At 31.2% G+C, this 20202-nt stretch overlaps 1 protein-coding gene across 1 annotated transcript in view; it reads left to right on the top strand.

The window, feature by feature from the left end:
• Window positions 1-11364, top strand: part of RYa (RYamide) — an 82699-nt gene extending 71335 nt beyond the window's left edge. The window contains exons 4-5 of the mRNA XM_088232266.1: window positions 1104-1322; window positions 9699-11364. Of these exons, the coding sequence (XP_088088392.1) occupies window positions 1104-1322; window positions 9699-9726 (247 nt within the window). The 3' untranslated portion in view covers window positions 9727-11364. The remainder of the gene's footprint in view (window positions 1-1103; window positions 1323-9698) is intronic.
• The last annotated feature ends 8838 nt before the right edge of the window (window positions 11365-20202 follow it).

Below are 20202 nucleotides of genomic sequence, written 5' to 3'. Positions count from 1 at the left end.
ATTTTGCAAATGCAATATATTGTATTATTTTTTATAGTAAACGCCGATTTTTCACCAATGAACTGTATTTATTTACGAGGAAAAAAAAACAAACCTTCACGAGAGATTACACACGCGTTGACTTATCTCTTTCTAGTTAAAGCATGTTCATTATTTCAACAATGTTTGATTATTTCAAAATGCTTGCAGACTGGCTGGATTTCCTCCCTAGGGAGTTGTTCATTTTAAATTTATTTCAACAAAGAGGGTTTTTTTTTTTTGAGAAGGTAGTAGGTGATTTGGTTCAGCCGGATGAATCTCACCCACGTGATAAAGGTTTCAGCTCTTTTACTTCACAAAAGTCAACAGATGGAAGAGTTGAGGAAATGTGGATGTTTGAACATGGGCAGAATGGTGAATGTTACACAGTGTGTAAAGTTGCCACTTAAACCAGCCAATGACAGGTCATAAGCTCTGTAAATGCCTAGACTTCCATATTCCCTTCTCAAAATTTTTTTCCCTCTCTGTTGAAATAAATTTAAATATGAACAACTCCCTAGGGAGGAAATCCAGCCAGTCTGCAAGCATTTGGACATAATCAAACATTGTTGAAATTCTACCTGGTAAAAGGAGAAGTATAAAAATTGGAAAATTGTTTTCAGGCGTTGCCTAGTAGGTGATTTGGTTCAGCCGGATGAATCTCACCCACGTGATAAAGGTTTCAGCTCTTTTACTTCACAAAAGTCAACAGATGGAAGAGTTGAGGAAATGTGGATGTTCAAACATGGGCAGAATGGTGAATGTTACACAGTGTGTAAAGTGGCCACTTAAACCAGCCAATGACAGGTCATAAGCCCTGTAAATGCCTAGACTTCCATATTCCCTTCTCAAAAAAAAATTCCCTCTCTCTTGAAATAAATTTAAATATGTTCATTATTGTTCATTGTGATCGCTCAAATACTTGGCATATTTTTAAGCACGCATATGGCCTGTCGTTGAATGGTTTTAATGGTCACTTTAAACACTGTCGGATTCACTATTCGGTCTTTCTTATTCAAAAATTTTTTTTTTACCAGTTGTATTAAATATTTTTTTAAATAAACTTGAAACATTTTTTCTCCCAGGTTTTTCATGGCGAGCCGATACGGTAAGCGGGCCGACTTCGGTTCTGACAGCGAAGAAGTGAATCCGAACGATGTGCCCTTGGAAGACCAGACTCCGAGGTCCGAGGGTGCCAGGCTCGTTGCCACAGAACCGGAAGGAAAAACGCAGACCAGAACTACCAAGGGCTCGCTCAGGTGCGCCTACCTGGGCATCGGGAATATATACAGGTGTTTTCATAGGTAAGCAAAAATTAAATAAATATTAAACACAAAATCCACAATTAAAATAATATTTACAGTCCCGATACAGACATCTACTGAAGAAATATTCCACAAATTACAACTTATGACACCAAAACGATTATACGCAATACTCACTGGCAGATTCAAAAACTACTCTTACTCAAAATGAAAGACATAACCCCCACAATACATCACATAAAAATAATATAATCACTAGATCCTCAACACAAACACAACTTAAACAAATACAAACTAATACAACTTTCGGACAAAGGGATTTTGAGTATTATTCAATTAAAATCTATAACCTACTTCCACTATCTATTAAAACAATTAGTAACGAGAAAATGTTTAAAACGACTAAAAGGATCTACGATGCAAATGTTGATGGATGCAGAAAACGAGGAAGACCGAGAAAGACATGGCACGATCAAGTCCATCAAATACTTGAAGATGGACATGTCAAAAGTAGGAATAATCGGCGTGCGTGCATAAGAAGATGTATGAATGTAGAGGAAGCGAGGTCTGTATGCCAAGATAGAGTGTTATGGCGTTCTATCCTCTCTGCCTACCCTTACGGAGAAACGGCGTGATGGTTTGTTGTTGTTGTTGTTGTTAAATGTTTAAAAGGGCTATAAAAACATGGAAAGTGGGGCTAAGTAGAAGTAAAATAGATTGTCTCATTCGCCCAAACCAATATTGAATCAACTGCTCCACAAGTGTATAACTTATATTAGATTTTTGTTATTTTCATTGTGCGTTTTGTGATATACATAATATAGATGTACATATATACGTAGTTTTTAAAACTGTCTGAATATTTTAATAATTATCTCTGTTTATAAAGTTAGTCTTTTTTGTTTTTTCTCAAATGTAAAAACATTTCATAAAAGTATATTGTTAAGTGCCCCCGACACGGGTTACTCCAGTGAGCTCATATTATTTTTATTATTAATTATAGTTTGTAAGAGAAAAATATGAATAAATTAATAAATAAATAGTCCTTAAAATATAGCTTGAATAAAATAACAGTTGTCTAATCTGCGAGTGTAATCTCTAAGTCAACGCTCGTGTCGGCTTGTTTTTTTTTTTTTAGTAAATAAATAAAGTTCACTGGCGAAAAATCGGCGTTTACTATAAAAATTAATACAATATATTCCATTTGCAAAATAGTAAGGAGTATCTAATACAAGTGTAAGGAGTATCTAGTACAAGTGTCGAGCAAGTAGAAGAATTTGTGTATCTGGGAAGCATGTTTTCAAGAGATGGAAGAGTAGAAAAAGATGTTGAAAGAAGAGTGAATGCGGGCAACAAAATTAACGGAGCACTAAGCACAGTAATTTCTAATAAAAATATGTCAATCGAAGCTAAACTGGCAGTGCACAACGGAGTTTTAGTCCCAACACTTATGTATGGAAGAGAAACATGGAACTGGCAGAGGAAGGATGAAAGCCGAGTGAACGCGGTTGAAATGCGATCTCTTAGACGAATGTGTGGGAAATCAATGTATGACAGGGTTACGAATGATGAAATCAGGCGAGAGTGTAAATCTGAGTCAAGTATAATTGATAAGATTAAGAAAGGGTCGCTGAGATGGTTTGGTCACGTAGAACGAATGGACGACGAGAGAATGATAAAACAAGTATATATGGCAAAAATGAACGGCAACGTTAGACGAGGACGACCGAGGAAGACGTGGCATGATCAGATAAACCAAAATCTTAAGTCTGGTCATGTCAAAACCAGACAGAACCGAAGGGCATGTATGACAAGATGTACGAATGTGGAAGAGGCTAGGATTGTATGCCAGGATAGACGTGTGTGGCGGTCCATTCTCTCTGCCTACCCCTACGGGGAGATGGCGTGATGGTAGTAGTAGTAGTAGTAATCTAATACAAAAAAGTGAAAATCGAATTACAATCACTATGGCGATTGCTTTTCTTAACATTTGGCTTGCCAACCGCCGCCGCCGGCTAAATGCAATAAACAGCGGGATAAATAATAAATAAATAAATAAAAATAGCAGTTTTGAAATATTTTCCATATTTACACCGGTGAAATTTAAATATGTGATTGCGCAGCAGGATTATGCGTCGCGAACCGTAAATATTTTTACATTTAATATTTGGTGTTTACGAATGTTCCATTGTGATCGCGAATACAATAAACAACCGTGGTGAGAAATTGTTATCACGTCACTCAATTAGCACGTCGATAGTTATTTGTGATTGAGCTACTGCACATTTTTAGCCGATATACAAAATAAAAAATTCTAATTTTTTCGAAATTGTGGGCTGGCTGCTTTCTGCATAACTACGTTCATATTCCCTTCTTAAAAATGTTTTCCCTCTATTTCGCAACAAATTTGTATCTCAATAACTTGGGAGGAAATTCAGCCTGTCTGCAAACATTTGGACATACTCAAAAAAATTGTTGAATATTTAAATTATTCAATTGTACTTTGCGTTTCCTAATTTATTTATTTTTTTAATAAATTAAATAAAGTTTATATTGTGAAAGGCAATTGAGTCAAATGATATAACCTTGTAAGAACGTCATTAATAATTAGGTTTATTTTAGTTTTTTCTTAGTTTAATGCTGATTTTATATATTTTTTTAAATTTATATGTCAAGCATTGTATTAAAAAAATTAATTAACATACCAAATACGGATTATTTTTCGTGTGTCAATATTAATCACTCCTTAGACGTTACTACAAAGTTATGTCATCACTTAAACCTTAAAGAAACATTCATTTCGATAAAATAACCAATCGATGTTTTTTGTTGATATTTCTTGATAAAACTCCATAATTAATGATTATGATAAAATTATAATAAAACTTATCAATGAAACTAATAAAAACTGATAGAAAACTGATAAAACTGATAGAAACTTATAGAAACTAATAGAAACTGAATAAAAGCTGTAAATGTTGTAAACAATTCACCAGTCTTGAAGACGCTTACTTAGGCGAAAGCGCTCGTTGGTCAAAATAATTAAAAGTAAAACTAAACCAAGAAGTTTCATTGATAACTTTATTTATAATTTTATCATAATCATTCAATTACCAATCATTTTATTTTTAATTTTAACAATTCAGTACTTTCTTGTGCAAAGCTCTTAGCAAAATTGCTTACCGACTGAAATATAACAGCGCGTATTATTAAAAATATTATCAAATTTGAAAGGGATGAAAACATTACACAATTAAAGGGATAATTAAGGCGTTAATATATTGCACGAACATTGTTGTACCGTAAGTTATCATTAAATTTAAAAGGTTTTTAATAATTAATTAACTTGTAGCAAAATGAAAAAGTTCAGCCCTACGGGAAATTCGATACAATGTCTTCTTAAGCGCGGTAAAAATTAGAGCATTTACAGCGAAGTTTTTCTAAAATGATTTAAAAAAATATTTAAAATGGTTTTGATAAAAACGATCTAAATTTTATACAATATTTTGAGTTTTTCCAAATGTTTGTAGAAAAAAAACTGGATTCCACCCCCCAGGGAGTCTTTGATTAACAAATAGCATCACGGATAGATCATATTAGAGAAGGGAATGTGGAAGTTTAGGCGTTTACGGTGCTTATGACCTGTCATTGGCTGGTTTAGTGGCCACTTTACACACTGCGTAACGTTCAACATTTTGCCTATTTTTGAGCATCTATATTCCTTCGATTCTTACATCTATTGATGTTTGGAAAGTTAAAGAGCTGAATGCTTTATTTATGCGGGTGAGATTCGTGTGATTGAATTATTTAAATATATCAAAATATAATCTATTTGAATTTATGTACCACTCATATATTTATAATTTGACAACCAACTAGTTTCGGCATTAATTAACATAACATATGAAACATTTTCACAGTGAGGGTAGAGTGGGCGTGGCTAAGGAATTAAAGAGGAGGGGGGTTTATGTGTGGAGAAAATATAAGTGATACATAAAAACAAAGTGATTTTATTTTAATATATTAAATAATAATGTTCCACAAAGTAAGTGCTTCAAACATAAAAAATGTGAATTATTTTAGATTGAAAATTTTAATATTTTTCTTAAAAATGCCTAATAAAGATTATAATAATAATTATTATTATGACCTGTCATTGGCTGGTGTATGTGGCCACTTTACACTGTGTAACGTTCTCTTTTTTGTCTGTGTTTGAACTTCCATAATTCTTCAATTCTTCCATATGTTGATTTTCTTGAAATTAAAGAGCTGTAATCTTTATTGTTGTGAAGAGATTCATCTGATTGATTTATTTCACATACTAGGCAACGCCTGAAAACAATTTTCTAATTTTTAAACTTCTTCTTGGACCAGTTGGTTTTATTACAATATTTTGAGTTTGTCCAAATGTTTGTAGACAAAAAACTGAATGTCACCCTGTACGGAGTCTTTAAGACTTTTACTTTAAAGAAGTGAATATGAAAGTCTAGTTTTTTTAAGAAGAATTGAAGAAATATGGATGTTTAAACATAGAAAAATGATGAATGTTACACAGTATGTAAAATGGCTACTTAAACCAGCCAATGACAGGTCATAAGCCCTGTAAATGCCTAGACTTCCATTTTTACTTTTCTTAAATGTTTTCCATCATTTTTGTAATTTGCTTAACTTCTTAGATTTTCACAGCGTTTAGGTGCACAATAAGTTTTCCTGGGTTATTATGCCGGGTGGCGTTTGTACCCTTTACAGCGTCCATCGTCAGAGTTGATGTCATCAACATCGTGGAAAACGCTACTACTTTAAATTACGTCACAAGTTCTTCCGAATCAACCGATCAAGTACGGCGTTATGTGTTTGTATATATTTCTGGTTTCCGTGCAGCCATTGTTTTCAACGTTAAGCGTATTTAGACGGTTCAGGGTTCTACTTTTGAATGTCAGCGCAACTCACTAATGGCAATTCGTGAAGTCACGAGCGAAATAATTTTAAAATTCTTAAAAAATTGAGGATACTCGAATGTTTACACATTGGCAAAATGGTGAATGTTACCCAGTGTGTAAAGTGGCCACTTAAACCATCCAATGACAGGTCAGGTAAATGTCTAGACTTCCATATTCCCTTCTCAAAAATGTTTTCCCTCTCTGTTGCGACAAATTTATATCTTAATTACGGGACCCGACAGACGTTGTCCTGCCCGAAATTTGGCTTGCCTGCTATTAGCTTGGAAAAAAACTTTTAATTGAAAAGTAAATACCTAGGTACTTCTTTATGGTTGAATTCCAAAACATAAAATAATTCATTTTTTAATATGAAATTATTTTTGGAAATCTCAAACGCGGCTTTTCTCACCAGCAGTGGTGCACTTTATTAATGAATGCGATTTTTAAAAATGTATTAAATGTCAGAAAATATTAATACCAAAAATCCAGTAAAAAAATGGGACGAAATTATAAAGAATTTAAGGAAATAATCTGATTGGGATCCATAAAAAACGAATGTTGTTTGTAAATATACAATTTTTTTTTTCAAACACAAAAAAACAACATCTTTCAATTTTTTGTATGTGCATTCTCGTCAAATGCAACTCTGATAGGTCGATGAAAAAAATATTTATGCTTCTAACTTTTTTTTACGGATTCGATTGAAAATTTTAATATTTACGAACACGCGCAGCGCAAAGATCTAAATTTCGCTGAAAACCGCACGTAAATCGGTTAAGCCGTTTAGGAGGAGTTCAGTGACATCACATGTACAGGATATATATACATATATATATAAAGATAGCCACAAAGTTAGTGCTACAAATATAAATTTTAAAGTTTAATCATGATTAAGCAAAATTGCATATTTTATTTATTTTCTTTTATTTGGGAAATCAACAGTTCTACATACAAATTTGTAGTAAACAAACAGATAAAGTGTATAAACTTAGAACTAATAACAGATTTTCACTAAGTATACAAAGTTAGTAAAGAAAATATATTACATATAAAATAAATACATTTAAGTTTATGCATATCAAAATGTCATTTTCATGTACTCGTAAATATTTTTTAATAATCAAAGAAATTTTTATATTTTTTTTAAAACAGTAAGTTATTGTAAATTGGGTGGGATTAGGACAAGAATGCTTGAAGAGAAGATAAGGAGGGGAAGGGAGTTGTACATAATTACTATATTCTTTATCACATATTTTTATTTTTTTATTTAATTTTACAAAACGCCCCAAGTGGCATTTACAAAAAATATGCAGGTAAGTACAAACATAGTGAGTAATAATTTAAAAGTGTTACTTCTCCTATTTAGTCTCCATTCTACAGGACTCATATTGACCATATCGAGTCTGTCCAACACCTTTTCTAAAAAAAGTGGCATGGTTGCTCGGATTACAAAGGGGTAATTATTCTTATTTTGAAATAGAGCAATCTCTTAATCTGTCTTCATTGGAGAGACGTAGAACTGAGATGGACCTTATATGCATTTTCAAAATACTTAATGCTTTTAGTGATGTCCCATTTCTGTTGCGATCAATTTCTTTTCATGTTCCCAACCGTGTCACCAGAAGTCAAAGTCTGCTATTTATAAAATCTTCTAAGAGCAACTATGGTTTTTATGCCCCAATGTCCAGAATGTGTAGATTAGTCAATTCATCACACGACTTGGAATTTTTTGGGATAGATCTTCCGGATTTTCGTAGATCTCTTCGCTACTAAACAATGTGGGATGAAGTTGGATTGGCATGGTTTAGCTCAAAGTTTTTGGTCTTTCCTTTTTTTGAATATATTGTATACTATTATTGTTTTGTCCTTGTTTGTCTTTGCTAAATAGTTTTATGTTCTTTTTGTTCAGTTTCTTGCATTTATGTTTCTTCATGTAACTGGTGTAATTGGCATAGGCCGTATGTATATAATAAATAAATAAATCAAAGATAAACGACGCTTTTTTGTATACATGTAGAAACAATAAAAAGCATACTGCCATGCAAAATAAAAAGTGAAACTTACATAGTAAAAAAAAAAAAATTATATATAAATAAAGATAGTCACAAAGTTAGTGCTTTAGATATAAATTTTAAAGTTTCATCATGATCAAGCAAAATTAAATTTTAGATAAAGCTTTAAAATATGTATGAATTCAAATGTCTTACTATTATTTCTGAAAATAAAGGATGCTCCTTTCAGCGAAGGATCACTTTTATTCCAATTTAAATCAGTAAACAAGATAAACATAAATTCACTCGACAGGGAAGGATCAAATAAACGACCTCTTGAATTCGTATTATTTAGACTAGTAATTCTCTACCTTTTTTCTCTCCCACACTGTTTTATTTTATTTATATTTTTTTAAATAAATATATTACAAAAGAGATGATAAACACTTTATAGAAGAGAATACAATGAGACAATTCAGTGGTTTTTGTTAATAGACTATTAAAGTAAGCATTTTTTTCTATTTTCATTAATCGGGTCATGGAAGAGGTACCAGAATTTTTTTTAAAAGCAAGGGTGCCTGTCCGTAAATGCTATTCCATGGCTCAAATTTGTTACTAGATATCGATTTGATAGTAACTACCAGAAAATGTTATAATTAGAAATCAAACACTGATTTGAGTCTACTGAACACTTTATTTTATTTTTACAAATATAAACATATAAAAATAAAAACTTCGTGACTATTGTTTCGCCTTATTAGGACATTTTCAAACGAATGTGAAGATTATTTGGATTGAATGTCCTTATATAGTTATATAATTCAAGTTACTTAAGTAGAAAATAAAAACAATCCTATGAACCACAGTATGTACATTAATCATAATTGAGGGAAAAACCAATGGTTAAGGGTGAGGCTAAGTGTTTAATAGGTAATGGGGAATTTAGGTATTTATATTTGAATTTCGGGGAAAATATAACAAAGTAAGTATTTATTGACATACAAGTATGTATTGTGAGATAATTAATGAAGCTTTATAGTTTTGTAAATTTAGATAATTGTTGTCGAAAAAATATCAATAATATTATAATATTTCATTTAATTTATTTATTGACAATTCTTGATAGAATTCCGTTGTAATGATGTAATAACTTATATTTCCATATACGTTATTACTTTTAAAAATACTTGGTACACTTCCACTTCCATTACAGTCCACAGTCCATTATGTAGTATTTTTTACTGTCCTGTGTTTGTCTTTGCTTTTTCAACATGATAGTGTTGTTGTTGTCTGGTGTTATATTTGTGTATGTCAGCATTTTTGACTAATATTATGTCGTCGTCTTGTATCTTTCCCAGTGTTATTTTGTGCACAATTTTTAAGGTCTCAATTTTAGTCAAGTAGTTTATGTCAAACTGGTGTGTTTAATTATCCTAATATTCTCATTAACATGTTTTTGATTTATTTTGTGTTTATTGTTCCAGGGATATGAGCACACTGCCGGCACGCTAGGCCCATGACAAGATTCTGATTAACCACCACTTAACCGCGAGCATAAATTAATAATGTCCATTAAATAAATATATCATTAAAATAAATTTGTTGCCAAAACTGTTTGTTAATATTAAGAAAAAAAACATTACGTAAATATGTAAAAATAATTTGTCAAATGCCACCTGAGACACCAAATTATTTCCAAAAAAGCTATTTCCGTTTACAAGTTTGTAGTAAAATTATGTTTGTTAAAATAGGTTGTTCAATGTCAAAAATACATTTTATCTGTGCATACCGTTTAAACCTTCAATTAATTTAACAAAACAATTGTTTTAAAATCTTGTCTACTTTAAACGATCAAAAATATTGTTACAAATGAGTTTGTTTTATTATAGCAAACAAAAATGTTCTTTCAAATTAGTTTTTAAAATTATGACCAACAAAAATATTCTTTCAAATTAGTTTTTAAAAATATGACAAACAAAAATATTGTTTGAAATTAGTTTTTTACTTTTGACCAATTAAATACGGTTGAATATAAGCATTTTAACATTTGACTAACGAAAATGCTGTTTCAAATTAGTTTTATAAATTATTACAAAAAAATGTCGTTTCAAATTAGTTTTTTAACTTTCGACCTACCAAAATACGGTTTAAAATAAGCATTTTAACTTTCGACTAGAAAACTTTTGTTTCAATTCAGTTTTTTTTATATTATGACATACAAAAATGTTTTTTCAAGTTAGTTTTTTAACTTTTAACAAACCAAAATATGGTTTAAAATAAACATTTTAACTTTTGACCAACGAAAATGCTCTTTCTTAATAGTTTCATAAATTATCACGAAAAAAATATTGTTTTGAATACGTTTTTTAACTTTTGACAAACGCAAATATGGTTAAAAAAATCATTTAACTTTTGTAAACAAAGATGTTGTTTCAAATTAGTTTTTTAACTATTCTCAAACAAAAGTATTGTTTATTTTAATTTTTTATTCATTTACAATTTTTCCCTTTACACTTTAGTACATTTCTTATTGCAAATATTACTGTGTTTATTAAAACAAACTAATTCCAAATAGCTATGACCTGTGCTCGGATATACTAAATCTAGATTATAGTATGAAATTATTCTCAAATTAGTTTTTTAACTTATAAAACAATATTTATCAGTTTAAAACTCTTCAAGTTAGCAATTAGAAAGCAGAAAAAAAGATTAAAAATGATTCAACTCACTAAATATTTATTTCTGAAATTAAAAATAATTTGATTAATTATAATATTTATATTTTTATTGTATTTGATTAGATTTAACTTCAACTAATTTAAACATAAATAAAAATGTTTTTTAAGCTGTTTCTAATAGAATGTTTGACATTGAAAATAAAATATAATAATTAAAAAAACGTCATAAAAATATTTGGCACTTAAATATTTTGAAACGATTTGGTGCTCATTGGAGACATCTTATTTTGTTAAAATTAAGAATAAAATAATTAATATTTGTGAATAATTATATGGATTATTAGCTAGTCATAGATTATAATGTTTAATTTTAATTTTGTTGAAAATGCCGCTTTTAAAAAATGATGTTTGTAATATTTTTGGCTGGAAATTATTACGAACATCGTTAATTTATTTGTCAATTGCAAGAGCTTTTAATTATGTACAATATCAAATAAAAAAATTACGTAAACAAACATGTTATCCGTTATCCTTTAAACCGTTATCCTGGCTGACAACGCATGTGTCCTTCAGGAACTTCTTAGTAAAATTGACGAAGCTGGAAGAGTAATGGGCTTGAACATCAATGTGGCCAAAACAAAGATTTGGCGTTTAGCCGAAACCCTCACAATAATGCTGTATTGCGAATAAATGGTCAAACAATCGAGAGAGTGACTAGCTTTAAATAACTCGACCGTCAAATCACTTCTGATCTGGATCCGGATAGAAAAATTAGATGCAGAATAGAAATACCACGATCAGCATTCACTGGCATGAAATCATTCTTCTGCAGTGATAGTCTTAATTTAAAACTGAGACAGAGGATGGTCAAGTGTTATGTGTGGTCAAAACTGCTCTACGGGGTTGAAACATGGACTCTCAAGGTGAACTCCATGAACTGATTACAATGAAAGCATCCACCCCTTTCCCGAAACTGTGCATAAAGACTTGAGTCTTTCTTCAGTTTCGCATATCAAAATCAATTTTTTCAAAACTAATTAAGCGAAAAATTAATATGTCTTTACAATCAAACCGCGAAAATAACAAAATAAAGAAACTTAGAAAGCTTTCATTGTACCCCTCACTGCAGTATTGTCAATTTGTGATCAATCAAATACACATGCTCAGCACAATCACCTTTTTCTAATTTCCTAGTATGACAGTGAAGGAATACAGTGTTAGTTCCAAATTGAGACCGCGGCCGCACGCTCCAGATCCCGCCTCGGAAAGGAAGAAGACCGTAGTAATACAAACAAATCAAACAACGACACAAAACCCAAATACATATAGGAAACTTTAGAATAATTTGTCCTATACAACATGCACTCGAGCAACAGAGGACATATTTATACATAAGAAATTATTATAAATAAAAGTAGAAAGACACAATGGTATATAGTAGACTTAGTGGGAGTGGAAGGGGGAGAGAGGTGTTCATAATTAAATTTGATTTAGTGATTGTTTGAAAGAAGAAAACTTGTTATCAAAAAAATCAAGACTGGTATGTTTGTTGGCAGACCTAAGAATTCTAGGCATAGGGGAATGAAAACCATAGTTAGTTCTATGGTTATCGGTATGAAAGAGTAAGTTTCCTCTAAAGTTTCTAGTTGGGATATTTAATTTTATCGAGCTCAGTAGTTCAGGCGCATCAAAGAGTGAGTTGGGAATTTTAAATAGGACTAGAAGGTCGGATTTATTTCGACGATCTTGAAGAAAAGATATAATTAAGCTAGTTTCTAACTCATCATACGTATATTGGTCTCTAGATAAGCCCAACCTGCAGCCTGTCTTTCTCAAAAATCGATGTTGAACTGATTCAATATTCTCGATGTGAACATCATAATATGGAGACCAGATAACAGAGGAATACTCGAGGTGCGGGCGAACTAGGGAACAGAAGAGAGCTTTAAGGGTATTGATATTTTTGAAGTCAGCTGTGCTTCTGTTAATAAATCCAAGGAGTTTTAAGGATTTATTGATAACATGTTCAATATGAATTGTAGAAGAAAGTTTAGTGTCAAGTATAATACCTAAACCTCGTATACTAGACACAGATGATAATATTTCCTCGTTCAGTGAGTAGTCGTAACATTTATCTATTTATTTTCTTTTATTTGAGAAACCAACACTCCTACATACGTATTTATCGTAAACAAACAGATATAGTGTATAAACTCAAAACTAATAACAGATTTCCACATAGTATACAAAGTTAGTAAAGAAAATATATTACATATTAAATAAATACATCTAAAAATGGCACTTTCATGTACTCGTAAATATTTTTCAATAATCAAAGATTTGTTAATTTTTTTTAAGAACAGTACGTTATTAGAAATTGAGCAGGATAAGGACAAGGATGTATGAAGAGAGGATAAGGAGGGGAAGGGAGATGTACATGTTTATTATTATAATGTCTTCCGAGTTACATAATTAATTTTTAGTGTAAATTTTAAATCTGACAAAGAGATGTTTGTGTAATCTATGTCTTTAAATTTTGTATTATACACTGAAAAATTCCTTTAAAAAATCATTTTTAACATACCAAAAACACCCTTTTAAATAAATATTTCATATCAACCATGTTAGGAAGTGAAAGCTAGACCTCTTGCATGATAGGCAAAAGCGCTGGACATTACACCACGAGGTCAACAAAAAAAATGTATCTTCCGAATTCAAACGCCCCCATACCTCTTTGACAATTTTTTCGCCATCTCTTTTGAGATATCCTGATCTCAAATACTCGCTCTGATCCTGCTTGTTCTTAGGGAGAATATTGGTTCGACCAGAATTGTAAAATCCATTAAACCAGAAAAGTAACGTAAACTTTCCCAAGGAACAACAAAGGAAGAGGAAGAGGAAGGGAAAACGAATTACCTAGATTTCCTTTCTACAACAGGGCTTAAAAACCTGGGCCCGCGAACCAATAAAACAGTTTTATTTTATTGATCTAGTTAACTTTGCGTAGGGGAGACCGAGTAGAGTTGTAACAGAGGAGAGTTGAAATAATGGCGATTTCGAGAAATCTATGATCAATTTTTATTTTAATTTTATTTAATAACAAATTTAAGGACAATGTCCCATTTAAACAAATTATATAACAAAAAACAATAATAATACCGTAACAAACAATAGAAGGAATACAACAAAAAAGGCAAAGACAAGTTAATACATTAGACAGGCGTTATGGAATCTAGGTTCATTCTACTAATATACAGGCAATTTATTGGGAATATTTCTTCAGCCTTTTTGTAAAAAAACTCAATTTACAATCAAAATATTTTTTTTTTTATTCACAAATTTCATAAAAAGTGAAAGTTTTTGTAAAATTCTAAACATAACTACTTTTACACATCTAGTAAATTTTATCACTGTAACTCTCCAAAAATTAACAATTTAAATTTTTTTTTTTTTTTTTATTAACAAATTTCATAAAAAGTGAAAGTTTTTGTAAAATTCTAAACAAATCTACTTTTACACATCTAGTAAATCACTTTAACTCTCCAAAAAAAGAGACTTAACTCTTGTGCTTGGAGAGTGACTTACACTATTTTAGTTATTTATTTATAAGAGTTTATATAATTTTAATACAAGTGCATGAAAAGAAAAATAAAAACAAAGAATTTATAAAGAATAAACATAAATCAATAATACATTTATACTGATTAAAATTTAATGTTGTTTTTACACGAGTTCAAAAAATTTCTTTAGATTAACTTTAAATATATTTATTGATATATTATTTTAATAGTTTTTAGTTCATTAGAAGGATTATTATATTTTTTACACCTTTGAATTTAGATCTTGATTTTCACTAACAAATCGCATGGAAACCATAATTAGTCTTTGATGACCGAGGAACAGAATTTCATTATTTCTGAGTCTACGTGAAGAAACATTAAAAGATATTTGTTGGAGAATAGTCGGGACATCAAATAAACTATTAAGTATCTTAAACACGCTAATTATATCTGCATTAAATTGACGTTGTGAGAGACTGGATATATCCAGGAAAAGTTCCTTGTTGGTATAGTTATAGATTATAGTGATCTCAAGAGATCAAAAGTGATTCCTTGTTTGCACGCAATTTTTCTTATAAATTTATGGTGAACTGATTCGATGCGATTTTTATAGCGAACTGGTTACATCACGCATTTATTGTTTTCATTTATGTATTCATGTATTTATTTTATTTATTCAGATATTTAGAACATTACAGAAAAATAAACCCAATTCATTATAAATACAATTATAATTCACAAATGATAATATATAGTTATGTTATTGTAATAATATAACAAAGTGTAAAAATAAAAATTATAAGTTAGAAAGTGCTTTCCTAAGGGAAGGCCCACTGTCGTGAAATATGTCGACACCCGAGGTGATTCGATTGAGTAGCAAGATTGCTCTACCGACCGGCATAACCATTGGCATGTTGGTTCTGCATCGTGGTAGATAAAACAATCGATGCTGTCTTTGTCGAAGATAGTTATCAGGTACGAACAGATCTACATCCATCAGAATTACTGAGTTATGTATGCGACCAACAACCACCTGGAAGAAGTGACACCCAAACGAAAGTCCCTCCTCCTCCATAATGACTGATAGCCTAGCATCCCCAGTAAAAGTCGGTTGGAAAGAGTCAAGTCACATTCTTTTAGGTACAGATAACGCAGAATTTTTTTCTGCACTCTCTCCACCACCAAAGAGTATCGAACCTCATGTGGCGACCAAATAACAGAACTAAACTCCAAACGACTTCTTACTAAAGAATTATAAAATGTCCTCATAACCTAGTATTAGAAAAGATCTTGGTATTTTTAAGAACAAAACCAACCATTTTAAGGGAGTCATTACGTAGATTAACTATATGAAGATTAGAAGATAACGGAGCGTCAAACAACACCCCGAGATCTCTCGATGTTGAAGCCTTTTCAAGCCTCACTCCGTCCATGAGATAACTATAATACATTATTTTGAATATTTTTGTGTATGCCATTACAATTATTGTTTTTCGAAATACAAAATTCTGGCTTTTTGCTGATGACAACAAGGTACTTAAACTGATTGAATCTCCCAGTGATTGTCTTCTTTTTCAACATGGTATTAATTGTTTTAATGAATGGTGCGACATCAATTGTCTTCAACTTAACATTGGCAAATGTAAAATAATATCTTTCTCGCGACGAAAAAAACCTATACAATTCAACTACAAACTAAAAAATACTTCCCTTTCAATGGTTTCGTCAATAAAGGATCTTGGCATTACTTTAGATAGTAAACTTTCCTATCGTGAACACATTGATAATATTGTAAACAAATCTCTCAAACTTCTCGGTTTTATCAATGGAGTGACGGCGGACTTCAAAAATATTAATACCATCAAAACTCTTTATTGCTCACTAGTTCGACCCCATCTAAAATACGCATATCCGATTTGGTCTCCATTCTACAGGACTCATATTGACCATATCGAGTCTGTCCAACACCGTTTTCTAAGAAAAGTGGCATGGTTGCTCGGATTACAAAGGGGTAATTATTCTTATTTTGAAATACAGCAATCTCTTAATCTGTCTTCATTGGAGAGACGTAGAAATTAGATGGAACTTATATGCTTTTCAAAATACTTAATGCTTTAAGTGATGTCCCATCTCTGTTGCAATCAATTTCTTTTCATGTTCCCAACCGTGTCACCAGAAGTCAAAATCTGCTATTTATAAAATCTTCTAAAAGCAACTTTGGTTTTTATGCCCCAATGTCCAGAATGTGTAGATTAGTCAATTCATCACACGACTTGGAATTTTTCGGGATAGATCTTCCGGCTTTTCGTAGATCTCTTCGCGACTAAACAGTGTGGGATGAAGTTGGATTGGCATGGTTTAACTCAAAGTTTTTGATCTTTCGTCTTTTTAAATATATTGGATACTATTATTGTTTTGCCCTTGTTTGTCTTTGCTAAATAGTTTATGTTATTTTTGTTCAGTTTCTTGCATTTATGTTTCTTCGTGTAACTGTTGTAATTGGCTTAGGCCGTATATATAATAAATAAATAAATTACAAAACATTTGAAGACAGTGAAAAGGAATTTGTTTTGTTTGCTCCATTGAATAATATTTTGAACGTCACACTGAAGTTTAATACAATTTGAAGACGTATGTATTTCACAAAACATTTTTAGTTCGTCAGCAAATAAGAGAAAATTTTAAAATTTTATGTCCCAAATTAGAACCTTGAGGAACTTTTGAAGAGGTATTTAATGTTTCAGGTTGAAACAGTCTGTTTGATTGATGTTTTTTTAACGTACCACTTGATGGAGTCGGAAACAGCAGTCTACAGGGAGTGGTTGTGTGTATACGACATCTGGACGGAAAAAATACCAAAAGTAAGTTTTTGGCCAGTGTTTTGATAGCCTGTTATTCTATACGTATATTATGAACGCTGATGTGATATTGTATCTAATATACACTGACTATTCAAGTTTCAAAGCGTGATATTGTTTTTTATAGTTCGTCTCTAGTTTAGAGGTTAAAAGCCATTATTCTGAACTTTGTCAGCCTCGTGTCGTAATGGTCAGCGCATTTTTCTACCATGCCAGAGGTCTTGAGTTCGATTCCAGACATGGTTGATAAAAAATATTATTTACAAGGCTTTTATACTAGAATATTTCATAGTCCCTAGACTGGTACTTGATGCGTAAGACTGATCACCTTACCTTCATGTAACAAAAAATATCAAGATACGCTGCGATTGGTGTAGCATTGCAGTGCCCTATGCACCATTAGGCGCGGAAAGGGAATGATGATGATGATTCTGACAAAGCCTGATTTTTTGGGCTAGGAGAGTTAAAACAGCTTGTTTAGACGCATGTGCATCAGCACGTTGGTTTTATATTGTTGTGCAACTACAGTGATGAAGGATTTGCATGTTAGTATAATTTATAAGTGTCCTGATGAAACCGGTAAGTGCAGTTATTTAGCATCATTAAATAAAAAAATCGACAGCTAAGTCGCTTTAAATATTTATAATGGTATTTTTTTAAACATACTTGAAAACCCCTGATAGAGCGGAAGAAAAATGAACTATGAGCATCAACACTTATAACCGCGGGAAACAAAATTGCTTCGATCCGCCATTTTGAAAAATATCACGTCAAAATATGATTTTTCAAAGACGTCTCAATAGAGAGGGAAAATGAGGAAAATAGATGCGTAGGTTTTCACGGTCACTGTTCTCAATATTTATTTATTTATTTATATACGGCATTTCGGCCATTTACATATATGTGGTATAAAGAGTGCTTAAAAATAAAAATATTTAAAAAAAATTCGAACATGAAATATTAATATACTCGTACTGTACACATTATTAATTACTTGAAATACATATATATTTTAAAGAAATTATACAATAACAAAATACATTAATCAATCAAAATTATAACTATTCCAACCCAATTATCTGAAGATGATTTGCTCTTTTTGATAAAAATATGTTGGTCACTTTATTTTTTAAGTTAGGCAGAGATAAACTAAATATATCAAAATGTGATGCATATTCATTTCCCGGTATTCTGTAATCTAACAATAGGTGAGTTATATTGAGCTACCGTTCGACAATTTTGACAATAAAATATTGTAGATGTTCTGCTTAATCTAGGTGGTACATAGAATGAAATCAATTTCAGTAGATCAGGGGTATCAAACATTGGTTTTATTATTTTATATAAGGTCGTAAGATCGGTTGATGTTCTTCGTTCTTGCAATTTAGTTAATTTAACCCTTATACTGCTAAACAACGATATATCGTTGTTGATAATCCCTATCATAAAGTTCTAACTAGACTGATGCTGACATCATAATCCCCAAAAGGGTAAATGAATTCGGGAACTGCTTGTTGCACTTAACCGTCAGTGATATAAAACATTTTCAAAATCTAAAAATTACTTATTCGACGGGTTATTATTCAGTTTCGTACCTATTTCAGCCCTCCGGAAAATTTAATACAAAAAATGTTTTCTTACACAAAAATTCGAGCATTAAATTGTACAGCAAAGTTTCTTGAAAATTAATAAAAAATAATATAAAATATTTTATAAAAACGAACTACTTTGAACGACGTCACTTGTTCATATGAATCAACCAATGATAAGAGGGTTGTGGAAGATTTCCGGTTTGCTAATCGTCAATCTAGCAATCAACAGAACAAATCAAGAAGAAGCGGAAGAGAACTTGTGACGTCCCACGTGGATTAATTTCGGAAATACAAAACTTTAAAAAATCGTAGCGCCGATAATACGATACATAAAAATTGAAAAAAAGCTTTGTTTAGTAGTTTATTAACAAATATATATATATATATATTTGAAACAACTAAATTTCCTCGTTATACATTTTCTTATGATGTTTAAATTTGCAGTGCTTCCAAAAAAAGAGAAACGACCAAACACAGGAAACATCTAGCTAGCCGGGACCGGAAACAGGGATTTTTTTACATTGCAAAAAGAGTGAAATAAAAAATAAATCATTTTAATATTTAGAATTTTAAATGACTTTTATGATATTTGAGAAAACTAATTATATTTTCTATCTTCCCTGATATTATACCCGATCCAGTGATTACAAAAATATTGATGTATTTCCGGAATGAATAACTAATTGAATACTTTACCTTTAATATAATAACTCTTATCTAGTAAGGTCCCTATATCACCTGAAAACCCCGTAATTAAGAATATAATCAAATAAGTAAAGAGCCATAAAATATAAAAATAATTCACCATGGAACCTAAATGATTGTCAATTAGGACGTTTGAATATTAAAAAATCATTTGTTAATTTATTATAATGGATACCTACAGTAATGTGAAATAAAAATATTTTAGCTGTTCATTAGGTAGTAATTATTACTCTACAAACAAAACGTAATTATTACTATACAAACTCTATTCTAGAAACTATTCTACAAACAAAACGTAATTGTGGTAAATAAAGTATATCAGCTCGATCTTGATCCAAAAATATTTCAGAAATGCTTCTTCGATTTTGAGCTCTTCATAAGAGTCATATAAACTATCATCACTATCACTTAGGACAAGACAGATGCAAGACCTTGAACTGAAAGGTGACTTTGTGTACCTCGGCTCGCTTATCTCCAACAACGGCAGTTGCAGACCTGAGATTGGTCGCAGGATCCAAATGGCCAAAGAAGCAATGAACCGTTCCGAGAAGATTTGGCGAGATCGAGGTATATCAATAAACACAAAAAAGCGGTA

Source organism: Micrasema longulum, unplaced genomic scaffold (assembly GCF_059751315.1).
Source record: "Micrasema longulum isolate JH-2025_06_02 unplaced genomic scaffold, ASM5975131v1 h1tg000964l, whole genome shotgun sequence".
NCBI lineage: Eukaryota > Metazoa > Arthropoda > Insecta > Trichoptera > Brachycentridae > Micrasema > Micrasema longulum.
Note: the sequence above shows the minus strand (reverse complement) of the source record. Positions and strands in the feature narration are given on the sequence as shown.